The 23,209-nt window shown below is 55.7% G+C and overlaps 1 protein-coding gene across 1 annotated transcript; it reads right to left on the bottom strand.

Moving 5' to 3' along the window:
- Positions 1-440: 440 nt before the first annotated feature.
- On the bottom strand, positions 441-21,587 carry COLGALT1 (collagen beta(1-O)galactosyltransferase 1). Its single transcript, XM_045991171.1, has 12 exons — positions 21,199-21,587; positions 19,829-19,939; positions 19,230-19,347; positions 14,340-14,474; positions 12,983-13,187; positions 10,974-11,093; positions 5,563-5,639; positions 5,365-5,471; positions 5,077-5,209; positions 3,571-3,698; positions 2,350-2,556; positions 441-2,140 (listed from the first exon to the last, which is right to left on the bottom strand). The coding sequence occupies exons 1-12, from the start codon at positions 21,462-21,464 to the stop codon at positions 1,873-1,875; spliced, it is 1,875 nt and encodes a 624-aa protein (XP_045847127.1). The 5' UTR covers positions 21,465-21,587; the 3' UTR covers positions 441-1,872.
- Between the last annotated feature and the right edge of the window lie 1,622 nt (positions 21,588-23,209).

Raw genomic sequence — 23,209 nt, 5'->3', positions numbered from 1 at the left:
CGGTCCCCAGCGGCCCAGACTCAATTGTTCATGGGGCCCTCCTTCAGGGCTCCTTCCCTCCTCGTCTCACGTCCCCACCCACATCGTGGCTTCCTGGGGTCACGCCTGGGACAACTCAAATCCTCATCTTGGGAGTCTGCTTTCTGGAGACCCCAGAACAGGACAGCGTCTCTCCTCCTGTCATCGGAGACGATCCTGCAGTTGGCGCAGGGTGGGTCAGCTGTCCCTGGGCTATTTCAGGGAGGTTTTATGGGGCGGGGTAGGCCGGAAACGGGGCTCACACCATCCTCGCCCCACACTCCCTCCACCAGTGGGCTTCCCTCCAGCGCCTGGCTGGCCCTCACCTTCTCCCATGTCTTGGCCGGCAGTTGGGGTGTGGGAAGTGTGAGCGTGTGTTGGTGATGAGCAATGCAGTGAACCAAGAAAAGGACACACTGATGTGAAAACCAACCAGCAACGTTTAATAAAAAAATAAGCAAGTTATCCAGGACCCGACCCAGTGAGCAGGTGTCCCTAAGAGAGCAAAGCACTGCTGGCCGGCTTGGACATTCATTCTGGGCGGGAGACACAGCAAATCCCCCAGCCCAAGCCGGGGAGCACCGGCCCAGGCCCCGGGCAGTACCTTGGTGCAGCCGAGCCCCCGCAGGGACCCAAACACACAAGCCCACCAAAGGCTTGAACGCAGGAACCCCACGGAGCAGGCAGAGCCCACGCCTGAGACACAGGGCAGGGAGGTCAAGCAGATGGGATGACAAAACACGGGGGCAGGGGTGAGCACAGGAGACCCAGCCCCTGTCTTTATCCCTTGCCCCCACCAGGGGGGCTGGGTCCAGGGAAGCCTGCGAGTGGCCGTGTGTCGCTAGGACCTGGGGCTGTCCCTGGTGAGGGGAGAGCCACCCTCCCTCCTGAGTGGTGGTGGGGATTTTGTCTGCACACAGCTTGGGTGACCAGGCTGGGGTGGGGTGGCAGGCAGGGATCAAACTCTCAGCCAACAGTTCTCTAGTCTCACAGGGAGTCCACGAGGTCTGGTACACAGCAGGCGCTCCATCGATGCCTGCTGCAAGGAGAAGTAAGACTTGTCTTGTTCATTTGGGTGGCCCAGACCTTGGAACACAGCCCTGCAAGCAGGTGGGTCGTCTGATGTCCTGACCGAGCACAGGCTGTGCCATTTGGTATGGCTAATGCCGGCCCCCAGCGGGCGCCCTCTACACGTGTGCGGAAAAAGCCAATTGAAGAGTGAAAAGCACCTTGTTGATTTTCACCCCGGCACCAAGCTCAGTTCCCAGCACACAGTAGGCACTCAATAAATGCTCTGAGTTAATAAGAACTTGTCTTTGTGTCCCAAGTACCAGGCACATGGTGGGTGCTTCATAGGTATGCGGAGAAACGAATGAAAGTATCTTGATTATCCCAGTATTTCCAGAGCCCAGAATGGTTGGTGCCTGACATACAGCAGGCATTCAATAAATACTTCAATGCATTAAAACAATGACTGTGTATCACTAGTGCTGATTCTTGGGGTGGGGAGGGGGGGAAATCAACAAAAGCTTGATGGCCCAATCAGTCACTGGCTGAGGGAATAATTATGCCCCATCCACTGCCAAACGCGGAAGCCTGGTACCCGGTGAGGACTTCCAAGTGTTCGGCACCTGAAGACAGGAACGAGGTCTGGTTCCCTTCTGATGCCCTAGTGCCAAGCCCCATTCCCGGCACACAGTAGGCACTCCATTAAAGCTGCCTGCGTGCACGTGATTGCTGAGCCAGAGCCGAGCCAAGCCGGCTGCACACTGCCTCGAGGGGAGAGCCCTCTGCGGCCTACCGGGGGTCGGGCTGCGCCAGTGAGGCCGGCTTTGGCGGTTCGGCCCGAAGCGCTCAGAGCTCGTCGCGGGCCGCGCTGTCCAGCGGCGACTGCAGCACATCGGAGTTCTTGGCCTCGCGGCTCAGGGCCTGTTGCTCCCGCATCTTCTGGGACTTGGCGCGGTCCCAGTCGGTCTTCACGTGCTCGTTGTTCCACACCACTGAGGTCTCCGTGTCACTCACGTAGCCATCGTCCCCCGTATAGTGCGTGGGGTAGACGAGCAGGGGCTCCACCGAGAAGGCGCGCAGGTTGCGGGGCGAGAAGTGGGCCTTGTACTCGGACCTGGGGGGGAAAGAGAGGGGGGCCACCGTGGGTTGGGAGTCCTGACGGACCGAGGGGGAAGTGGGAGGGGACAGACTGAGACAGAAGTGGGCGGGGCGGGAGTGGGGCAGGCACGGAGGGAGGAGTGGGTGGAGGGAAAGCCACAGCTGGGGTGGGGGGGTCCACCCCGCCCACCGACCCAGGCCAGCCCCTCGGCCCGCCCCTCTCACACTGGGTGCTTGTCAAACATGACGGGCAGGAACTCGTCGACAGGCAGCATCTTGGAGAGCGGCTGGGCGGCCAGCAGCTTGCGGGCGCCCTGCAGGGAGATCACGTAGGCCAGCGTCCAGTAGGAGTAATCTGCCTCCACCAGGTTCCTCACGCGGGGCACGGCCTTCTCCGGGTGCTCCACCTGCATCCGCTTCCGGCCCACGTAGCTGCGGGTGCACAGTCAGGGACCTGTCACCCTCTTCGCGCCCGCGGAGAATGCTAACTGAGCGAGTCTGAGGTCAAGTGAGCCTCCCTCAGGCCCTGGGGTAGGAGCGGGCTGGGCGTGTTTGGAGGAGCAGCCAGGAGGCGGGGGTGGCTGCCGGACCACGGAGGACCACAGGGATCTGGGACGTGCAGGGAGGAGACTGCGTTTTTCCCAAGGGTACTAGGGAGCCATGGGAGGCTCTGGAGCTCAGAAGGGGAGGATGTCCTGGACACTCTCTGAAGTTGAACCACAGGAAGGATTGGGGCTAGGAGGGAAGCTGTTCTGAGTTCAGAAGGCTGTGGGGCAGCTGGGCAACGTGCAGGAACGTGGTGAGTGGCTGGGGAGGAAGGGGTATAGCTCCTAGTCCTATGACTAGCACAATCCAGAGTCTGGGGCCCAGCACCTGCATCAGGGCCCTGTACACCGTGGGGAGATTCCAAAGGACTGTCCAGAAATATGCTGGCCACATCCTACCTACTGCTGGTCTAAGACCCAGGCTTCCTGGCCACGCCCCCACGCCCTGCCATGCCCCCAGCTTCTGGGCACAGCCCCAAGCCCTGACCACACCCACCCCAGGCCACAGCCCAAGACCTTCAGCCCTGAGCACAGGCTTCCACCTCAAATCTCAGGCAAACCCCATTCCTTCCAGGACTCCTCAAGTCTCCAAGCCCTCTCAAGCCCCCTCCTCACAGGCCAGGTCCCTAGATTTCCAGGTCATCTTCACAAGCCACAGGCCCTACCCCCCAGCCCTCTGATCCAGCAGCCACAGGCTACACCCAAGTCCCCTCCCACCACATCCCTGAGAGTTGGTGTGACCTATTACCCTACAAAGGCCCTCAGACCTCCAGGCTCTAGGCCTCACTTCCCGGGTTCAGACTGCAGCTCCACCCACTCCAAACCAAGCCCCCCAGCCCTGCCCCCACCCCAGTGCCACCCAGGGGCCCAGGCCGCACCACCATCCCTGGCCCACGCTCACATGAGGTCCCAGTCCAGACCCTCCCGCTCCACGTCCCGCATGAGGTTGAGCAGGCGTCTCTTGAAGAAGATCTCAAAGCGCAGGTCGTCCTCGAAGACAAGCGACTTCCGCAACCCGCGGTCCACAACCTGAGGGAGGATGCCCTGCCCACATCAGATGGGGACCAAGGCCAGACCTGACCCAGAAGTCAGCTCTGCTTCAAGGCCCTGGGGCCACAGGACAGAAGCAAACACAAGCCTTCCTCACCGTCGTCTGGATTGACCTCTTGGCCATCAGCTCCTTGCACACTTGGCAACAGGTGCCCTGGCCTTGCCCTTGGCCTGGCTGCTCCTTCCCACTCCAGGGCCGGTGCCTGTGCTGACGCAGAGCACCCCCACCACCACCACCGTGGCACGGTGGCAGGCTGGCCCCCAGCCTTGAGGCCTGGGCTCAGAGGTCACCTAGGAGGCCCTCCCTGACCACTGGCTGCAGCTGTCAGCTGAGGACAATTTGTCCTCATGTGGGTGCGTCGCACTTCGATTACTGTGGTTTGCCATCAGAGTCCCCATCTCCCAGGGCCGTGAGTCCCCTGCCAGGACCCGCATCTGTCTGGGTAGCTGTCCCGCTCCCAGCACCAGGCCTGATGCACAGCAGGTACATGGGTGTTCCCAAAGGCACTTGAGAAGCCTCAAGACTGAGGAGGGTGACTGTCACCTGCAAGAACAAGGCGCCCTCCTCGCTCACAGAGCTCACCCCTCTGAGAGGCAGGGCTTGGCTTGAACCCGGGTCAGGCTGCCTGGATACAGGAACCTCCACCCCATGCCCTCCATGACAAATCTCACTCAGGAAGAGAGGACCCGTCACCTCAAACGCCTGGATGCCCTGTCTGGCCCCCGCCCAGTGGCTCCATGTTTGAATCTCGCCCTCTGAGAGTGGCCGAGACCCCGGTGCGGGGTTAGCATTGCTGACTGTCCCCGTGGCTGTCACTTCTACTGGTAAGTGTTGAGCACCGAGTCCAGGTTCCAAAGACCCGTGGCAGCAGCGGGGTGGGAAAAGGCCTCACTTGGAGGTCCTAGGCCTGAGACCCCACCTTCTTTTTTTTTTTTTTTTTTTTTATTTATTTGACAGAGAGAAATCACAACTAGGCAGAGAGGCAGGCAGAGAGAGAGGAGGAAGCAGGCTCCCTGCTGAGCAGAGAGCCCGATGCGGGGCTCGATCCCAGGACCCTGGAATCATGACCTGAGCTGAAGGCAGAGGCTTTAATCCACTGAGCCACCCAGGCGCCCCGAGACCCCACCTTCTATGGGAGCTGGGCACATTCCTCCCTCCCTCGTCGGTTTCCCCATCTGCACACCGGAAGGACAGCAGCTGCCCCATCCAGGCTGCTGTGACATCCAGGTGGACAGCTCTCTGAACCGAGGCCCTCTGTCCCGTTGAAATCCCAGAAGCCTGCAGGGGGCGCCAGCGAGTCCCTCCCTGGGTGGCCAGAAGCCTGAGGGCGTCCCTGCCCTCCTCGGCCAGACCTACCTCCTTCCAGATGTTGTAGTGGCTGAGGAAGCAGCCCAGCTCGCCCTTGGTGAGGGGCCGCCCGTGGTAGGGGTCCCGGTAGCCGGGCAGCATCTGGATGCCCAGCGCCTCCACCTGGCTGGTGTTCATGGCTCTGGAGACGGGGACAGGGAGGGGGAGGGGGTCAGAATAAGACGCACGCCTTAGGGCCCGCCTGGGAGCCGTCTACACCCAGGTGCCCACCGGCTCCAACAGCCACAACCCCGCCCCGCCCCCACCCCCATCCCCCACGCGGGACTCGGAACGCACTTGCCGTCCACAGCCTCCACCAGCCGGCACTCGATCTCCTGCGCCTGCAGAGCCCGCAGCATGCGCTCCCGCCGGTCCTGCCGCCGCTTCAGGTTGATCATGAAGACCTGCGGGCCCAGAGCTCTGGTCAGACCCTCCAGGCCGGGCCCCGTCTCCCGTCGTCCCCCACCACCACCTGCTGGGGTAAGCCTGGCTCACCTCGTCGAAGCCCATCTTGTCAGGCGTCTTGGGGGGCACAGAGATGAACCTGGAGGGCTCCGCCGGTGGGTGCTTCACTGTGAGGCAGACAGAAGCCAGGGTGTCAGTGGGGTCACCAGGGAAGGAGCTCCAGCCCCTTAACAGCGTCCCTTCCTTTCCCCAGCCCCTCTGGGAACCCTGTCCCCCCCAAGCTCCTTAGCCTGGAATCATTCACAATGTTGCACCTACTCACTCTGGCTGTTGGCACTGCACCCAAATGCACCCCCTCCTACCTCAGGGCCTTTGCACATGCTGGGCCTCTGCATGAAACACCTTCCTTCCTCCCCTCCTTCTCCTGAGTTCTCAGCTAAGATGCCCTCTTGATCTGGAGCAGGGTCCCTCCTCCTGGCTCCCACAGCATCTGGCCTTCCATCATCAAACCCCAATTCTGTGAGCCCACCTCTCTGGCTTTTATCTGTCTGCCACAAGCACTGTAGGATAGACACCACGTCTGTCCACTCACACTGAGTCCCCAGTGCCCAAAGCTTGGTACACAGCAGGCACTCAATAATTACTCAGAGAATGACCAAAAAAATGATGGCAAACTGTGTGACCTTAACCTACTGTGAGGCCTTGGCTTTCTTCATCTATAAAAAGGGACTGCAATTTCATTTTATTTATTCATTTTTTAAAGATGTGTATCTTTTTATTTTCTTAAAAAATAAAAGAGAGAGGGCGCCTGGGTGGCTCAGTGGATTAAGCCTCTGCCTTCAGCTCAGGTCATGATCCCAGGGTCCTGGGATCGAGTCCTGCATCGGGCTCTCTGCTCGGCAGGAGCCTGCTTCCTCCTCTCTCTCTCTGCCTGCCTCTCTGCCTGCTTGTGATCTCTCTCTGTCAAATAAATAAATAAATAAAATCTTTAAAAAAAATAAAAATAAAAAAAAATAAAAGAGAGAGATCACAAGTAGGCAGAGAGGCAGGCAGAGAGAGAGGGGAAAGCAGACTCCCTGCCGAGCAGAGAGCCCGATGCGGGGCTCGATCCCAAGATCCTGAGATCATGACCTGGGCCGAAGGCAGAGGCTTAACCCACTGAGCCACCCAGGCGCCCCTATTTTATTTTATTTTTAAAGATTTTATTTATTTGACAGAGATCACAAGTAGGCAGAGAGGCAGGCAGATAGAGAGAGGAAGGGAAGCAGGCTCCCCGCTGAGCAGAGAGCCCGATGCGGGGCTCGATCCCAGGACCCTGAGATCATGACCTGAGCTGAAGGCAGAGGCTTTAACCCACTGAGTCACCCAGGCACCCCTCCAATTTTATTTTATTGAAGATTTATTTATTTGAGAGAGAGAAAGTGTGCATGAGTGGGGGAGGGGTGGTGGTGAGGGACAGAGGGAGAGAGAGAATCTCAAGAAGACACCCTACAGAGCATGGATTCCCAACACGGGGCTCAATTTCAGGACCCTGAGATCATGACCTGAACTGAAACCAAGGTCTGATGCTCAACCGACTGAGCCACCCAGGTGCCTCAGGACTCCAATTTTAAAAACCTCCTCCTCGGGATTCCTGCGTAGCTTAATCATTGAGAGTCTGCCTTCGGCTTAGGTCATGATGCCAGGGTCCTGGTATCGAGTCCCACATCGGGCTCCTTGCTCGACGGGGAGCCTGCTTCTCCCTCTGCCTGCTCTGCCTGTTCTGCCCGTAGCTCTCCATGCTTCTGCTCTCTCTCTGACAAATAAATAAAAATCTTAAGATAAAATAAAATCTTAAAAAAAAAAAAAAAACAACTCCTCCCCCCAGAGGTTTCAGGAGATGTTATGAGACAATGCACATTATGGGCTGAATCGTGTCCTCCCCAACAGGATGGAATCGTAACCCCCAGTACCTCAGAACATGATCTTATTTGGAAATAAGGTCTTTACAGAGACAACCAAGTGAAAATAGTGACTGGGGTCCTTATCAAAATGGGCAACTTGGATCCAGCCACACACACAGAGGGGAGACCACAGAGATACACCTGCAGAAGGTGACCATGGGACGGGAGTGGCATGTCTATAAGCCAAAGTGTGGCAAGAATTTCAGAGTGGCCATGAGCTCCCCCCACCCTGCCAGCTGCGGTCAGCAGCGCTCAGACCACGTCTCCAGGGCCCTGTCCTGGCACAACCCTGGCAGCTTCCTTCAGAAGGATCAGCTCCATGGGTGGAAAGGAGACTGGGGAGGCTGGCCCAGAGGAGGCCAGCCTGAAGGTGAGTGCGCCGTCTGCTCCACGGAGAATAAAGGCCCCGTGTGAGCCAGAGGGAGAGACACAGGCCCCTCTGTCTGAGACAGGCTGGGGCACAGCCCAAAGCCAACCTGGGCCCCCCAGGAACACTGCATCCTGGGGTTTCCTCCTGCCTGGGGCTCTTCACAGCTCTGGCCACGCCCTGCCCCCACCCTCTTGAGGGAGCTGGAGACCGAGAGCAAGATGCTGGGATCTGAGCACCCAGGTTCAAACTCCAGATGCCTCTTCCCTTCTCCTTCCGTGCTTCTGCCCCTCCACGGCGGGGTGTGGAAGGCAACAAGGCCGCCTGTGGCGGGGAGGAGCGCCTCACTGTTGTCAGTTCTGGGGAAGACGGAGCACAGCAGGCATCCAGAATGAGCAAAGCAATGCAGCCTTTCCAGAAAAGTCACAGCACAGTGATTATAAAAACCAGACACCTCCAGACCCATCGCGGGGGTGAATAATCAAACCTGCCCAAAAAGAGGTCTGGCCTTTGTCCCCAGTGCCTGAGAGGTGGAAGCCCTCTGAACATTCTGCCTGACAGGACTATCTTTGTTTGCCTGGGCTCTCGGGCCACACTGGGTGGTTTATGCCAACAGTGTGATTTAGGGGAGGGGTCTTGGGCCACGTGGAATCAGCTCGCCCCCTGTAGGGCTAGAGAGGCAGTCAGCCAGGTCCATGTGAGTGAGTCCCAGTAAAAAGCCTGGACCCTGAGGCTCAGGGAGCATCCCCGGACGGCAGTACACCATGTGCGTGGCCATACAGGGCGCTGGGAGAAGTGAAAGCCGTCCACATGACTCCACATAGGGGACACCCGGAAGTTCATGCACAGAACTCTCCAGGACGCCACCCCAGACACCCCTTCCCTTTGCCAGTTGTAACCTGCATCCTTTTGCTTGTAATAAACCCTAACTGTGAGCGTAAGAGCAAGGGTTACCAGGTGATGGGCAAAGATGCTCCACTGTCCACGAGTGGGGTTGGGGGGGAGGGGAGGAAGCAGGCGGCAGGATCCCCCATCCCGGGGGACGTCACTGAGCCTTCCTGCAAGTCTGAAATTTCAGACTTCTGAACGCGTGAAAAATCACATGCACAGCCCGGGTCTGGGTACCCACACAGGGATAGAAAAACACAGCCTTCACTCACACCGGAAAGATACACAAATATCTGAAACCCTCAGACCCTCCTTCTGTCTGTTCTGTAGGCTTTGCTCTGGCCCTCGAGACACAGGAAAATATTCACCCCTCTGGTGGCTTCAGGTTCTAATAGTTTCTGACTGAGCCTGGGTGGCTCAACTGGTCGAGCATCTGAAGCTTGATTTCGGCTCAGGTCATGTTCTCATGAGAGCCCCACATCGGGCTATGCTGGGTGTGGAGACTATGTAAGATTCTCTCTCTCCCTCTCCCTCCATACCGCCCCTGCTCTCATGAGTGCTTTCTCGCTTGCTCTCAAAACATAAAAAATAATAAAAATAAAATTTATTAATAAATAAATAAAAATAACATTTTAAAAAATAATAAAATCAAGTAGGAAAACTCTGGCAGCCTGTGAGACATTTCTCAGGGGCCAGTCACTGGCCAGAGCTGGCGACAACAGAGACCCCCCCCCAACCTGTGACTGTGGCTTGGTGGGGCCGCTGGACCAGGCCTGGGCATGTGTGTGTGACAAACGCTCAGGTACTGCAGGGGTCTCCACCCTGGTGACCTTGCAACCTGAGGGGTCACCTCAAAGTACCTAAATGTCCTCCCAAAAACAGAGGGCAGGGTGCCATTCCACCTTCAGCCACCAGGGGGTGTCTTAGAACGTTCTAGAGAGAGATTTAACCGTGGGAAAGGTTAAAGGAGCAGGACTCCTCCCTGTCTGTGCAGTGGGAGGAAAGGCCACGCTGCTTCAGAGACCTTTTGGGGGCTGTGCGTGGCCAGCACTGGGCGAGGCCTCACAGGACACACTGTGTGGTGTCTCTGGAGAGCCCCAGCAGGAACAGGAGCCCCCTGTTCAAACAACCTTGGTGGCAGCTCAGCCCTGTGTGCTTGGCCCATCTCAGGGGCCCACTAGAGGAATGGCTAGGTGATTAGTTCATGGATTTATTTGTGTATATATATTAGAAAGGCACAAGCTTGCAACTATCTTAAAAGCACCTAGTTTCCGGGGCACCTGGGTGGCTCAATCATTAAGCATACGCCTTTGGCTCCGGTCATGATCCCAGGGTCCTGGGATCGAGCCCCAGGTCAGGTTCCTTGCTCAGCAGGAAGCCTGCTTCTCTCTCTCCCTCTGCCTCTCCCCCTGCCATGTTCCCTCTCTCACTGTCTGTCAAATAAATAAATAAAATCTTTTTTAAAAATTCCTAGTTTCCTTTTTTTAAAATTTTTTTTTTTTTAATTTGACAGACAGAGATCACAAGTAGACAGAGAAGCAGGCAAAGAGTGAGGAGGAAGCAGGCTCACTGCCGAGCAGAGAGCCTGATGCGGGGCTCGATCCCAGGACCCTGAGATCATGACCTGAGCTGAAGGCAGCGGCTTTAACCCACTGAGCCACCCAGGTGCCCCCCTAGTTTCCTTTTTAAATAAATGTATTTTTTAAATAAATGTATTCAAGTAGGGAAAAAAAGTGTCTGCTTAAGATAAGTATTAAATAATGCTGGGTCTGGGTTTGGCAGCGGCATGGATGAGGACACAGCTTGAAATGGTGGTGTCCCAGACACTGCCATGCACAGTGAAGGTCCATCCGTGAAAACCTGCTGCCCCTTCTGCTCTCACACCCTCTATAGCTCCCAGCTGCCTTTGGGGAAAAGCCCTGTTCCTCAGCTTGGTGTCAAAGGCCCCTGTGCTGGCCCTGCCTGTCAGCTCTGCCCAGCTCGTCACCTTTATTTCTGTCCCATCAATCTTGGCCGTTCTCTGAGCTCATGTCCCCCTCCAGCCTCCTGGCCTTTGCCAGTGCTGCTCCCTCCAGCTGTAATTCTCTTCCTGGCTAACTCCTACCCACCCTGCATCTTCATGCCACCTCTTCCCGGGAGCCCATCCTGACTGCTCTCAGGATGCTGTGCACAGGGACAACCATCCACCTTGTTCATGCCGAGGTGCCCTGCTCCCAGCCAAGGGACTGGCACGCAGCAGATGGGACAGAGGCAAGGTGGTAGAGAAAGGGAGGTGACTCAGCCCTCCGTGTCTGGGGACTCACCCATGACCTCCAGCCGCACATGCATGAAGCTCTCCGCCTCATCCTGCAGGGTGCTGTGCGACCGCAGTGGCACAGGTAGGAAGCCGTACACCTCCTTGTTGCAGACGTACATTTGGACCTCTGCGGCCGAGGGAACAACAATGCAAAGTGGAAAATGGTACAGGCAGCAGCGGCTCCCAGAAACCAGCCGCACCACCAAGGGTGAGCCTAGAACCTCGCCAGGTCCCCCCCTCGTTCCCGGCACCCGGCGGGGACTCCTCTGCTCCCCAGCTGCCAGGCCAGCCTGGGGAAAACTCCAGAGCTGTTAACGAGCGCCTCGCACAGCCACTGCCATGATCCCCCCGGCGGGGTTCCGAGACACCGCCAACCGCACCACCCCAGGGAGGGCAGCGCAGAGGCCCAGTGAGGCAGGAAAAGGGGAGACGCGGCTGACCCAGACAGAAGCAACAGCACCTCCGTCTGCATTTGCCCTTTCTGGCTGGTTTAAGGTTTCACGCATATCTTTTCTAAGTGAAAAACCCAATGAAAAATGATTTTCACTTGAACTGGTTAACTTTTTCTGTAAAGGGCCGGATGGTCAATATTTACACGTATGGGCCAGACGGTTCTGTCTCAATGACTCAGCTGCGGCTGGAATGCAGCAGCAGCCAGAAATGAGGTCGGTGAATGGGTGTGGCTGCGTGCTGATGAAACTTTCTTTATAGGCACTGAGATTCGAATCTTACACGATCTTCAGATGTCACAAAGTATTAGTCTTTTCGGGTCTTTTTTTCCCATTCAGATGGCCTAATATGGACTTGGCGTATATATTTGGTCTTCGTCCACAGGTCCAGGCTCAGTTCCCAAAACCCTTGGAATTTCCTAGATGTTGAGAGCTTAGAGGTGTCTCTCATGTTAATCAGTGACTTTTGAAAAGCACTTAAAGAGGAACCTCCCTCCCCCAGCACACACACTGGTTGCCAAGGGGAATCAGCCACGAACAGAGGGCTGGAACTTTCAGTCCTACCCCTCCGGTCTCAGGGGAGGGGAGAGGAGCTAGAGGTTGGATTGCTGAGGGCCAATGATCCAATCAATCACGTCTACGTAAAGCCTCCATAAAAACCCAAAAGGATGGAATTCCAAGCAGTTCCGTGTTGGTGAACGCGTGGGGTGTGGGGAGAGTAATGTACCTGGATCCTGGAGGGGGAAAGAAAGCTCTGCGCCCCTTCCCCCGGACCTCACGCACCCCACATACCGCATCTCTTCCCCAGGGCTGCTCCTGAGTTAGAGCCTTTTAGACTAAACCAAGGCATCTGGCGAGTAAATGGGGTTCCTGAATTCCGTGAGCTGCTCTTGCAAAGTAACAGGCCCCAAGGAGAGTGTCTTGGAAGCCTCAGGTTTATGGCCAGTTCCTCAGAAGCACGTGGGTTTGTGGCCAGCATCTGAAGTTGGGGGAGCAGACAGTCTTGTCCGACTAAGCACCCCCCAACCTGTGCGATCTGACACTATCTCTGGAAAGACTGTCAGAAGTGAATTGAATTGGAGGATACCCTGCTTGTCTTACAGAGACAATGGCTTGTTGGTGTGGGGAAGTCGCCCCCACCGACACACACACTCAAGATAGAATTAGGTCCAGAAACCCAAGTCATACTTGGCTTATGGCTACAGGAAAACAGATGGTGGGCCAGATTTGGGCCAGGGGCCATTGTTCACCGAACCACGGTTTAAAAAAAAATGAGAGGCCAGCTATGGCTGTGCTCTTTCTTTTTAAAATGTTTCCTCCCTAACTGTACAATTAGCAAATAATTATGCTCAACTATAGAAAACTGGGAGAACACAGGAGACTGTCAAGGTGAAAACAACCTCCAATAAAGAGGTCTTAAAGATAAGAGGAGCGAAGTGACCCGGCAAAGTGGGGACTAGAAGAAAGGGAGTCCTGGGGACATCACCTGAATACCTGGATACAGCCACACCTGAAACCATCCCTGCACCCTGCAGTTCTGGTTTCTGGGAACCTTCTGTGGGCTCACCTGCTTGCTTGCAGGAGAAGGCAAAAACGATGATGTCGTCAAAGGACCAGGTGTAGTCAGGGTGAGGAGGGTAGAACGCCAAGTTCCTGGACGCTGCCTTCCGCAGGTCAATGAGGAAGGTGGAGTGTACCATGGGAACAGCAAAGCAGCCCCGGCGGTCCCGCTTGCGAATGGGGATGTAGGCGGGGGTACGCTTGTAGTAGCCCTGTGGGGGGGGAGGGTGCAGCTCTATGGGGGGGAGATCCTAGAGGTAAGGCTGGAGGCCTGGGACAAGGGGAGGCATGAAACACTTAAGAGAGCAGGACCCAGATGCCAGCCTCTGGCTGTGGTGGGCTCTCCCTGAGTCCAGAACTCTGGGGGTGGTCAGGGCTCATCCCCCACACCCAGAGCCACAGGCAGTAGGGTGGGGGCCCAGGAGGGAAGGGCTGCAGCTGTGCGCCCACCTACAGACCTAGCTCAACACTTCAGATCAGAAAGGCAGCACTTGGAGGAAATGAGCAAGCTGAGAAAGGGACCAGATATTTGCGATTCCTTGATTTACACAGGACAGAACATCAGAAGTAGGACTTCAAGAAACACGGGGCAAAAACTTTTTAAAAAGAAGTTTTAACCATCTGAAGTTGGTCTCTCTCTTCATCATACCTTTACAAACTGGAATTGTTAGAATGTAATATTTAGATTTCCATGACATATTTTTTAAAATAGAAACTACTGAAATGTTCACTTTAAAGAGGGTGAGTTTCCTATTATGTGAATCACACATCAATTAAAGAGACAGGAGGGGGTCCTGGCTCTGGCATGCCCCCCACTCCAGCACCTACCCTTTCACTCCTCCTGGTGTTGCCTGCAATCCCAGCCTCAACCCTGGGGTGGGACTACCGGCCCAGGATCAGTCAATCAGAACCTGGCATTTTCCTGGCTTCAGGAATTGGCTCAGGTGTAGGAGAAGACTGGACAAGGCCCAAAGTGGACTTTGGCTGGATGGTGCTAGGATTGTGCTCCAGGAGTCTGACAATGAAGCCACCCAAAAGATGGAGGAAGATGGGAAAGTTGTTTGAACGCCTGGATCAAGCTGTGCCTGAAGTCCTACCTGGCACCATGGCTTCCTAGCTGTGATCTTAGGCAAGTCAAGTCCTCTTTCCCTGCATTTCTGTCTGTGCCTCAGTGACTGGGAAGGGAATGGGGAGGAGAGGGCACAATCACAGACCTTCCATCAAGGAGCTATTTAAGGATTACCATGATGGTGTTGTAAACGGCCTACCATGAGGTGGTAATGGGAAGTTAGGCTCCAGCCACAGTCCCCATTCGATCGCCCCCACCATTCCCGGCCCCCACCCTCCCCCAGCAGCCCCCTAACCTGGGAGGTCATCCCGCACCAGAAGTTGGAGTATGCGGCCCGCGAATCCAGCATGGGGGCCACCACCGTCTTATTCTCGGCAATGAGGAGGCTTAGTGTGTTCGGGTTGAGGATCAGGTTGTCTGCGTCCACAAACTGCAAAACACCCAGCAGAGCATCAGCAGGGCCCATGGGACTGACCCAGGCTGGCCCACGGCTCTGAACAGCTGTGGCAACGGCCAGCGTCCTGGAGGGGAGGGGGCGGCAGTCTGGGGATCCTAGAGTAGCAGATGGGGCCCTGGAAGCCAGCCGGTTCCTCCACCACCGGCTCTGCCCCTGGTGACAAGCCCAGTAATGCTCATACAACGAAATACACTCTGTAGCAAGAGAAAGGACAGACCACAATGCACAAAGCAACACAAATGGGGCCCAGACGTGGCGCTGGGGGCGGGGGGGGGGGGGGTGTGGGGGAACACATCAAACACGACAGCAAGTACACGTGGCGCCATTTATGGGAACTTCTCAAAAAGGCAGCCCCTGTCCATGAGTAGGACAGTCGGAGCAGAGGCCAACTCCGTGGGGAGTGGCGGGGAGGAACGCCCTCATATCTAATGTGAATTACGGGCTGACAGAGTGTGTACAAATCCGGTCTTTACGGAAGCCTTTGTTTTCCTGTAACACCTTACATGTCGGGATAAAAAGATGGTTACTTAGGGGCGCCTGGGTGGCTCAGTGAGTTAAAGCCTCTGGCTTCAGCTCAGGTCATGGTCTCAGGGTCCTGGGATCGAGCCCTGCATCGGGCTCTCTGCGCAGTAGGGAGCCTGCTTCCTCCTCTCTCTCTGCCTGACTCTGCCTACTTGTGATCCCTGTCTGTCAAATAAATAAATAAAATCTTAAAAAAAAAAAGATGGTAACTTGCTTGGTGCAGCATGGGATGAAATCCACCAACCCAGGAAAAGGGTCACCGTCGGGAGGAAGGTGCCTGCTGTTCCCCCCAAAACCATGTGTCACCAACACTCCCCAGAGAGGCCACACCCAGAGGCTCACTGCAGTGTTGCTGACCACACTAACTGGGGAACGACGCAGGAGTCTAGCCATGGAGAACCGGCTAGAGAAGTTCTGGCCCCATCCCACTGCAGAGTGAGCCCAGATAGCTAGGAATTGCGCCACGGGGTAGGATCAGGCGAGGGTGTCCCTGTCCACTGGGACGTGAAGACACCAGGTCATCATGCATCACGGAACTCTTAGGACTGATTGATTTGTTTTTAAATGCCTCTGGTCCACAGATAGGCTTTCTGTTGCCCACACAGGATTTTTTTTTTTTTAAGATTTTATTTATTTACTTGACAGACAGAGATCACAAGTAGGCAGAGAGGCAGGCAGAGAGAGAGGAGGAAGCAGGCCCCTGATGAGCAGAGAGACCGATGTGGGACTCGATCCCAGGACCCTGGGATCATGACCTGAGCTGAAGGCAGAGGCTTAACCCACTGAGCCACCCAGGCACCCACCCACACAGGATTTTTAAAACCTATAAATCACTTGCCACATGCAACACCAAGAACTAGAATCCGAGCCTTCCCTGGCAATTCCAGACTGGCACTCCCACAGGGCAACCCCCAGCTGGAGACGGAAGGCGGCTGCCCCTTGGGACAAGCCGCGGGGCTGTTCCCTGCCCGGCCCCCGAGAACATTTGTATGTGTGACCTTTGAATATATACACAATAAAAACAATCAGAAGGGTCTGGCGGTTCCTCCAAGAGTTACACAAAGAACTACCTAATGACTCAGCGAGTCCGCTCCTAGGTACGCACCGAGACAACTAGAAACGGGCACCTGCACACCCACATTCACAGCGGCATCGGCCACGAGAGCCAGACAGTGGAAATGACCCATGTGTCCATCAACGGGAGAATGGGTGAACAAAACGTAGTCCGTCCATACAATGGAACATCACTCAGCCATAACAAGGAACACAGCTTGGACACACGCTACAACAGATGAACCTTGAGAACATTGTGCTGAGTGAGAGAAGCCCGACATAGAAGGCCGCAGAGCGTATGATTCATTTATAAGAAACGTCCAGAAGAGGCACATCTACAGACACGGAAAGCACACTGGTGGCTGCCAGAGCCTGGGGGAGGGGCCGGGGAGAGGGAGCGACTGCTCCTGGGGACAGGGCATCCTTCTGGGGTGACGGAAACGTTCTGGAACTAGAGAGAGGTTGTGGTTGCACGACATAATGAATGTACTAAATGCCGCTGAGTTGTTCCCTTTGAAACAGTTAATTTTATGTTATGTGAATTGCACCTCAATTAGAAAACACGGAAACCAGCCAGAAAGGGAGTCTCTCTGGGAGGTAAGATTACAAGGTTTGCTTGTTTTTTTCTTCCCTAAGTTTCTTATTTTTCTTGTATATTTTCTTACAAGTAACACCCGGAGCATTTACAAAAAGAGAAAAAAAGTGGTCCTTTTTAAAATTTTTTTTTGCTTTTTCTTTTAAAAAGAGGTCTTTAAAAAAAGAAAAAAAGAAGTCCTTTTCCTAACGATTTTAAAACACCAGACAAATGATTTCACACCCCAATATGGATTTCCAAAGTCTCTAGTTACCAAAAGATACTGGTGTGTCAAAAGCTGCTTTGAGTTTTTTTTTGTTTTTGTTTTTTTTTTAAAGATTTTATTTATTTATTTGACAGAGAGAGAGATCACAAGTAGGCAGAGAGGCAGGCAGAGAGAGGAGGAAGCAGGATCCCTGCAGAGCAGAGAGCCCGATGCGGGGCTCGATCCCAGGACCCTGAGATCATGACCTGAGCCGAAGGCAGCGGCTTAATCCACTGAGCCACCCAGGCGCCCCTGCTTTGAGTTTTGAACTGACATGTAGAGTTCCACCCAAGTCTGCAGAGGGAAAAAAGTGAAAACCAACCAGCCTCAAACCCTGAAAGCAAAACCCAGGGAAGCAAATAAGGTGGCCTTGTGCTAGAGAGTTCCAGAAGGTTCCAGTCCCACCTCTGTGCCTCACTGGTTCTGAGACTCTACCAACGAGCACGTTGTCCCCTCCGTCTCTAGGTGTCCATTTTCCCATCTATAAAATGGTCTGATAAGGCATCAACCCATAGGGCTCCAAGGAGGAGCTTGTTCCATTCTTCCTCCTCTCTGCAGAGCTCAGGCCAGGGACACGGGGTCCTCCCGGCCCCCTCACATCCCGTCCCTGAGCAGGGTCTGTCCCCTCGGCCTATGAAGGCAACCTCAATCTACTTGCCTTTCTTCACAGCCCTGCTCCACACTGGCCTCCTTGCCCCAACAGGCCCTGCTCCCCACAACAGCCACGGAGCTTCTGAAAATCATAAATCAGAACACAACTCTCCCCTGCTCATCTACCTTCCATGGCTCCCCATTACCCTCAAAGTAAAAACCAAATCTCTGCCTTGGTCTGCATAGTCTGGCCCCCTCCCACCACTACAGGACCACCTCCATCACCTCCACAGGGGCCTCACCAGTCCCTGAAGGCCTCAAGCTTGCACGCTACTCTGCTCCCTCTGCCTCAGACACTTACCCCAGTTTCCTGAGGCTGGCTTCTTTGTTCCTTCAGGTCACAGCTAGGGTTCCCTCCTAAGAGAGGCACCCCCAACCCTACTCACTCATTACTACACCCTGACAGTGCCATCTGTTGTGGATTGAACGGTGGCCCCCAAAAAGGTTGAAGTCCTGACCCCCAGGACCCTGCGACCATTATCTTATCTGGAAATAGGGTCTTTGCAGACGTAACTAAGGTTAAGAGGGGGTCACACAGGAGTCGAGTGGGCCCTAAAGTCAATGACGGATAACGTGGTAAGAAGAGGAGAGACAGAGAGATAAGCCCAAGGGACCACAGAGGCAGACAACAGAGGAACACAGCCACAGGCCACAAGCCCAGGAGCACATGGAGCCCCAAGAGCTGGAAGAAGTGAGGAAGGATCCTCCCCTAGAGCCAGCGGAGGGGGCAGGGCCTGGCTGACACCTTAACTTCAGACTTCTGGCCTCCAAAACTGGGAGACAACGAACTTGCGCTGTTTGCAGCCCCCCCTTCCCCGCCAGCGCCGAGGCGTCCTTTGTCACAGCAGCCCCAGACACCGATCCACCAGCAGCCGCCTTTCCGCAATCACGGCACCGGCTGCTCCCAGTTCTTCCTCACTCGGTTTTGGTTTCTGGTCACGGCCCCCCTTCCTGGGACACTAGGAAGGCAGGGCTCAGCCCGGGCTCATCCTCACTGCATCCCCAGGCTCTGGCAGGTGGAAGAAAGTAGAGACCACAGCTCGGAGTGTGGCGCCTCAATGAAAACCGACCACGGGCTCTGTCGGGCTGGCATCAGGGGAGCCAGGCCCAGCAGCCCCAGTGCCATCCAGCCCCATCCATACCAGGGGAGGGGATCACGTCCCGATCAAGGGGACGGGCTCAAGGAGCTCACACAGGCCTGTGGGCAGGTACCTTTACATTACTGCGTTCCAGCCTGAACCGTCCCTTCCTCCAGAGGCAATGGCTGGCCCAGGAGAAGGAAGTGAAAGTCAGGCCTCAGCAACTTAGACTCTCCACCAGCCCCCAGACCCCCACCCCATCTTCCTGCTTCTCAGCTGTCACCCAGAGGATGTCACTGTGGGGTGCAAAGAGGTGGCGATAAAGCGGAGACAACCCCAGAGTGCAACCCCAGGGGACAGTCGGGGACACCACCTGATGTTACGAAGCCCGGCGGCCAGGGATCGAATCCCAGCTCCTCTGCTAACCAACTGTATCACATCTGACAACCCACTCCCCCCTCTCAGAGCCTGTTTCCTTCTGTAAACCGGCTTAAGGATGGTCTCCACATCCCACTGATCCCCCTTCCCTAGGCAGCCACCCAGATCTCCCCCACAATCTCAGAGTAGCTGGCTAAGAGACTCACCAGGATGTAATCAGCCCACATGTCCCGGGCAGATTTCAAGGCTGCCTGTCGCAACTTCATGACGTGCTCGTAGCGGGAGTCAGACCAGTGTTTGGGGCCCTCCTCATCCGGGTAGGACCTGCATAGAGAGACAGCTGTGATGTGCGAAGGAGGGAGGGCTATGGCAACCCCGAGGGCAGTGGTCAGAGAGGGCTTCCTGGAGGAGGGAATGTGTAGACAGACAGGTAAAGAAATAAACCCGGAAAGGCTGAATGAAACAAGTGGTCCGCACTGCCCAGGGGCTCATGGGGAAGCTAAGCATAGAGTGAGACTGGGAATAAAGCAGTAGGCGTCCACCAGGAAGACAAGGGAGTGACTGAACTCTAGGTGGAGGGACGGGTCGGGACAAAGGTCCAGCTGGAGGATTATGGCCCACTGAAACTGAGGGCGGGTCAGAGTAGCCAAGGCCAGCCCGTACAGCTGCAGAGTTGGGCCAGAGAGGCAGAGGCAGAAGGGCGGGGGTTCTGTCACAGGACAATAGGGAGTCATGAAAGGTGTGTGAATAGGGGTGCAGCCCAGTTGACTTGGGGAGGGGGGTCAGGGCAGAACCCGGAGCTCACCTGGGTTCCTCCGCCGGTCGCCACTCCACAGAGTGGTACAGACTCTTCACGGCCACCAGCCATTCCCGCAGCACAGCCGATGTGTTGTCTGAGTTGTGGTCTGTGGCCACCCTGAAAAGCAGAGCACGGCAGTCAGCGTGAGGCTGGGGAAACTGCGGCAGCCCCGGGTAGCAGTGAAGCAACATGGGCTCCACACCCCAAAGCTGGCCTTCCAACAGCTTATACAGCCCTGGGCAAGATGCTTCCCTCCTCCATGCCTGTTTCCTCATCTAAAACAGAGATGAGGACAGGACCTGCTGCACTGGGCTGCAGAAGGGATTAAACAAGCTAATTTTGGGAAAAATACAGCAGACACTGAGCACCCAGGATCTCATAACCACGTTAAGGACTAAATATGGTGACTTAATTTAAAAATGCATGTATCATCTACCACCCCACCATCCTCGATTGTCTCCTATTGACAACAGCACCTTAGAGTGGCCTGTGCTTACTGGTTAATTCAACAAACATTTCTTAAGCGCCAACTGTGTGCCCGCATTATCCAAGCTGGGGAATCTGGAATGGGGGCGGGGGTGAGGGACATTTAGGAGTCCACATCAAGAAGAGGGCTCTCCCCTCAAATAAGTTGTTATTAAGTTGCCAACAAGAGCAGCCATGACTAGTAAGGACAACATAACCATAACCACAGCTCTGGTCACCGAGCACCAAGCTAGAGATGCCAGGCTCAAGGCCTCACGTGCATTAACCTATTAATTTTCCGAGAGAAAGGCAACCAGAGTTATATTAACGCCCCCATTTTCCAGATGAGGAAACCGAAGCAGGAGGCGGGAAATCACCAGTTGCGATATGGCTCTGCCCACTCCCCCACCCTTGGCCACCTGGTCCCATAACCCACCCACCTACCCACCCACGCTGGTTAGAGATTACAGGATCTGACTCGGGCTGGATTCAGGATCCAATGCAGCAGAAGCTGAAAAGACTTCCTGTTAGTGGAAATGCAGTGTGGGCCGTGGGGGCTCCAGGCTCCCCTGATTGGAGCTGTGAGTGCCCCGAAGGCGGTTGGAGGGTTCGTCCCAGGCAGAGCGGCCCAGCCCTGGGCTGGGCACGAGTGGTCTCGGATCTGCCCCAACCGCGGGGCCAGAAGCCAGAGCGCGGTCCGTCAGTCCCACAGCGGCGGGACAGAGACAGGGAGGGAGGGACAGCAAGCGGAGGGCCAGCGGCTCTGGCCAGCCCGAAGAGGGAAGCAAGCAGGGGCCACGCGTGGGTCCCGCCCGCCTCGCCCGGTGCCAGGGCAGCAGGCAGCTCGCGGGGTGGAGCCGGCTGGATGGGGGAGGCAGGCCGGGAGCGGGGAAGGCGGGTGCCGCGCTCACCACAGCGCCGTGCGCTCCCGCGGGTGCCGCAGCCGCTCGAGCGCGCCCAGCGTGGCGGGCAGCGCGTGGGCCGCGTTGCGCGCGACCAGCGCGATGAGGACTCGGGGCGCCTGCAGCGGCGACTCGGGGCTCCAGCGCTCCTCCGGGAAGTAGGCGGCGGCGCCCGGCGGGCCGCCCAGGGGCGGCAGCGCCAGCAGTAGCAGCAGCAGCAGCAGCACCGGGCGCGGCCGCCAGCGCCGCCTGCACGCGCGTGGGGCCGCCGCCATCGCGCCACGCGTCGCCTTTAAGCCGCTTTTCTGCCGGCGGACGCGGACCGCGCCTTGAGCCAGCCACCGGGCCCCGCCCTGCCGCGCGCCTTAAAGGGGAGGAGAGTGCCTGACGTGAATCAGCCGTCTGGGCCCGCTTCCCGGACCCCTCCTCCCGAGGGCCTTAAAGGCTCAAAGTGCTGCGCACGCGGCTCCCACCGGGAGTCACGTCAGTCCCGCCCCGACGACCCGCCCCTCGCTCCCGCCTTAAAGTCACAGAGTGCTCCTAGCTTTCCGGTTTCACGTGACTCAGTGCCATAAAGGTGTCAGAACTCACCACGTCCCGTGCCTCCCGACACCCGCCCCCGCCTGGACCTTCGCCTGACGCGCAGTGCCACTTCCGTTTGCGTAGGACCGAGTCTCTGCCACCAGGCGGACCTGGCTGGTTAGGACCTGGTTTCAAAGGGCTGTTGGGTATTAAGCGTGAGGTTTCTGGCGTCCCCAGACCTGGCTTCAAATTCAGCCCCCACTGTGGGCTCCCAGTGAGAGCCTCAGTTTGTCCAACTGTAAAATAGGGTCTTACCAACACCGCAGGGTTGGCGTCAGATGGAGCCAGATGATACTTGTAAACGCTGAGCACGTGCTCCAGAGGTGGGGTGGGAATTTCCATAGAAATGCTACCAAGGGATTGTTTCCCAATGCTCCAATGTACTTTCTAATGGATTGTTTTTGGGTCGTTCTTAAAAACCAAGTTTTAAGGGGCGCCTGGGTGGCTCAGTGGGTTAAAGCCTCTGCCTTCGGCTCAGGTCATGATCCCAGAGTCCTGGGATCGAGCCCCGCATCGGGCTCTCTGCTCAGCAGGGAGCCTGCTTCCTCCTCTCTCTCTGCTTGCCTCTCTGCCTACTTGTAATTTCTGTCTGTCAATAAATAAATAAAATCTTAAAAAAAAAACCAACAACAAAAAACCAAGTTTTAAGAAGGATGCTCAGGTATACATTTGTTAATATGGTGGTGGGGGGAGAGATTCAGTACTGTTAAGTAAAATTCAGGGCACAGGTCCTGCGACCTTGTACTCAAAGGGACAGTAGGGCCTGAACTGAAGGAAGTATGACAGGGCGGTGGGCTTGACCCAATGCCTCAAATCTCCCAGCATGGCTAGAGGAGTCACATGATACTTGCCCTTCCTCCTCCCCATGTCCTTCTCCTTGTCCATCCCTCTCTTCGAATTTCATCTCTGCTTTGTTTCTGTTCTCCAGGTTTTTTTTCTACAAGTCATTTGTTCAAGTTCAGTTTTTAGCTGAATATTTTGGAAACGCACCCTAAAATATACTGGTTACATGATTGACTAAGGGGGTGAGGGATGGGAGTAGAGGAAAGTGATCTTGGTCACTGCAGAATCCGAGTGGGGGCACACAGGGGTGTGCTTTTGGGGTGTATTTGAAACTTTCTGTAATAAAATGGCAAAAAACAATTTTACAGTCTATAGGCCTGACAAGGAAAGATCACTCGTATTAAGTGAGAAAAACAGAGTGACAAGACACATCCCATACCCTGATCAACTGAGAAAAGACTGAAAGTTTTTGGAACCAAAAGCAAATAGTGATTTTTTTTGCTTGTTTGTTTGTTTGGTTAAAGATTTTATTTATTTATTTGACAGAGATCACAAGTAGGCAGAGAGGCAGGAAGGGGTGGGGGAAGCAGGCTCCCTGCTGAGCCAAGGACACTTACTTAGATCATGACCTGAGCTGAAGGCAGAGGCTTAACCC

This window comes from Meles meles, chromosome 20 (assembly GCF_922984935.1).
Source record: "Meles meles chromosome 20, mMelMel3.1 paternal haplotype, whole genome shotgun sequence".
NCBI lineage: Eukaryota > Metazoa > Chordata > Mammalia > Carnivora > Mustelidae > Meles > Meles meles.
The sequence above is the reverse complement of the archived record's forward strand: the minus strand, read 5'-3'. Positions and strand labels throughout refer to the sequence as shown.

What these genes read in the sequence shown, in the direction of transcription:
- COLGALT1 (XM_045991171.1), bottom strand. Translation starts at nt 21,464, where the DNA reads ATGGCGGCGGCCCCACGCGCGTGCAGGCGGCGCTGGCGGCCGCGCCCG. An exon ending in CTTCTCCTGCAAGCAAGCAG is followed by an intron (nt 11,094 to 12,982) that starts GTGAGCCCACAG and finishes CCTCGGCCGCAG; the next exon opens with AGGTCCAAATGTACGTCTGC. An exon ending in GTGGAGGCTGTGGACGGCAA is followed by an intron (nt 5,210 to 5,364) that starts GTGCGTTCCGAG and finishes CCCCGTCTCCAG; the next exon opens with AGCCATGAACACCAGCCAGG.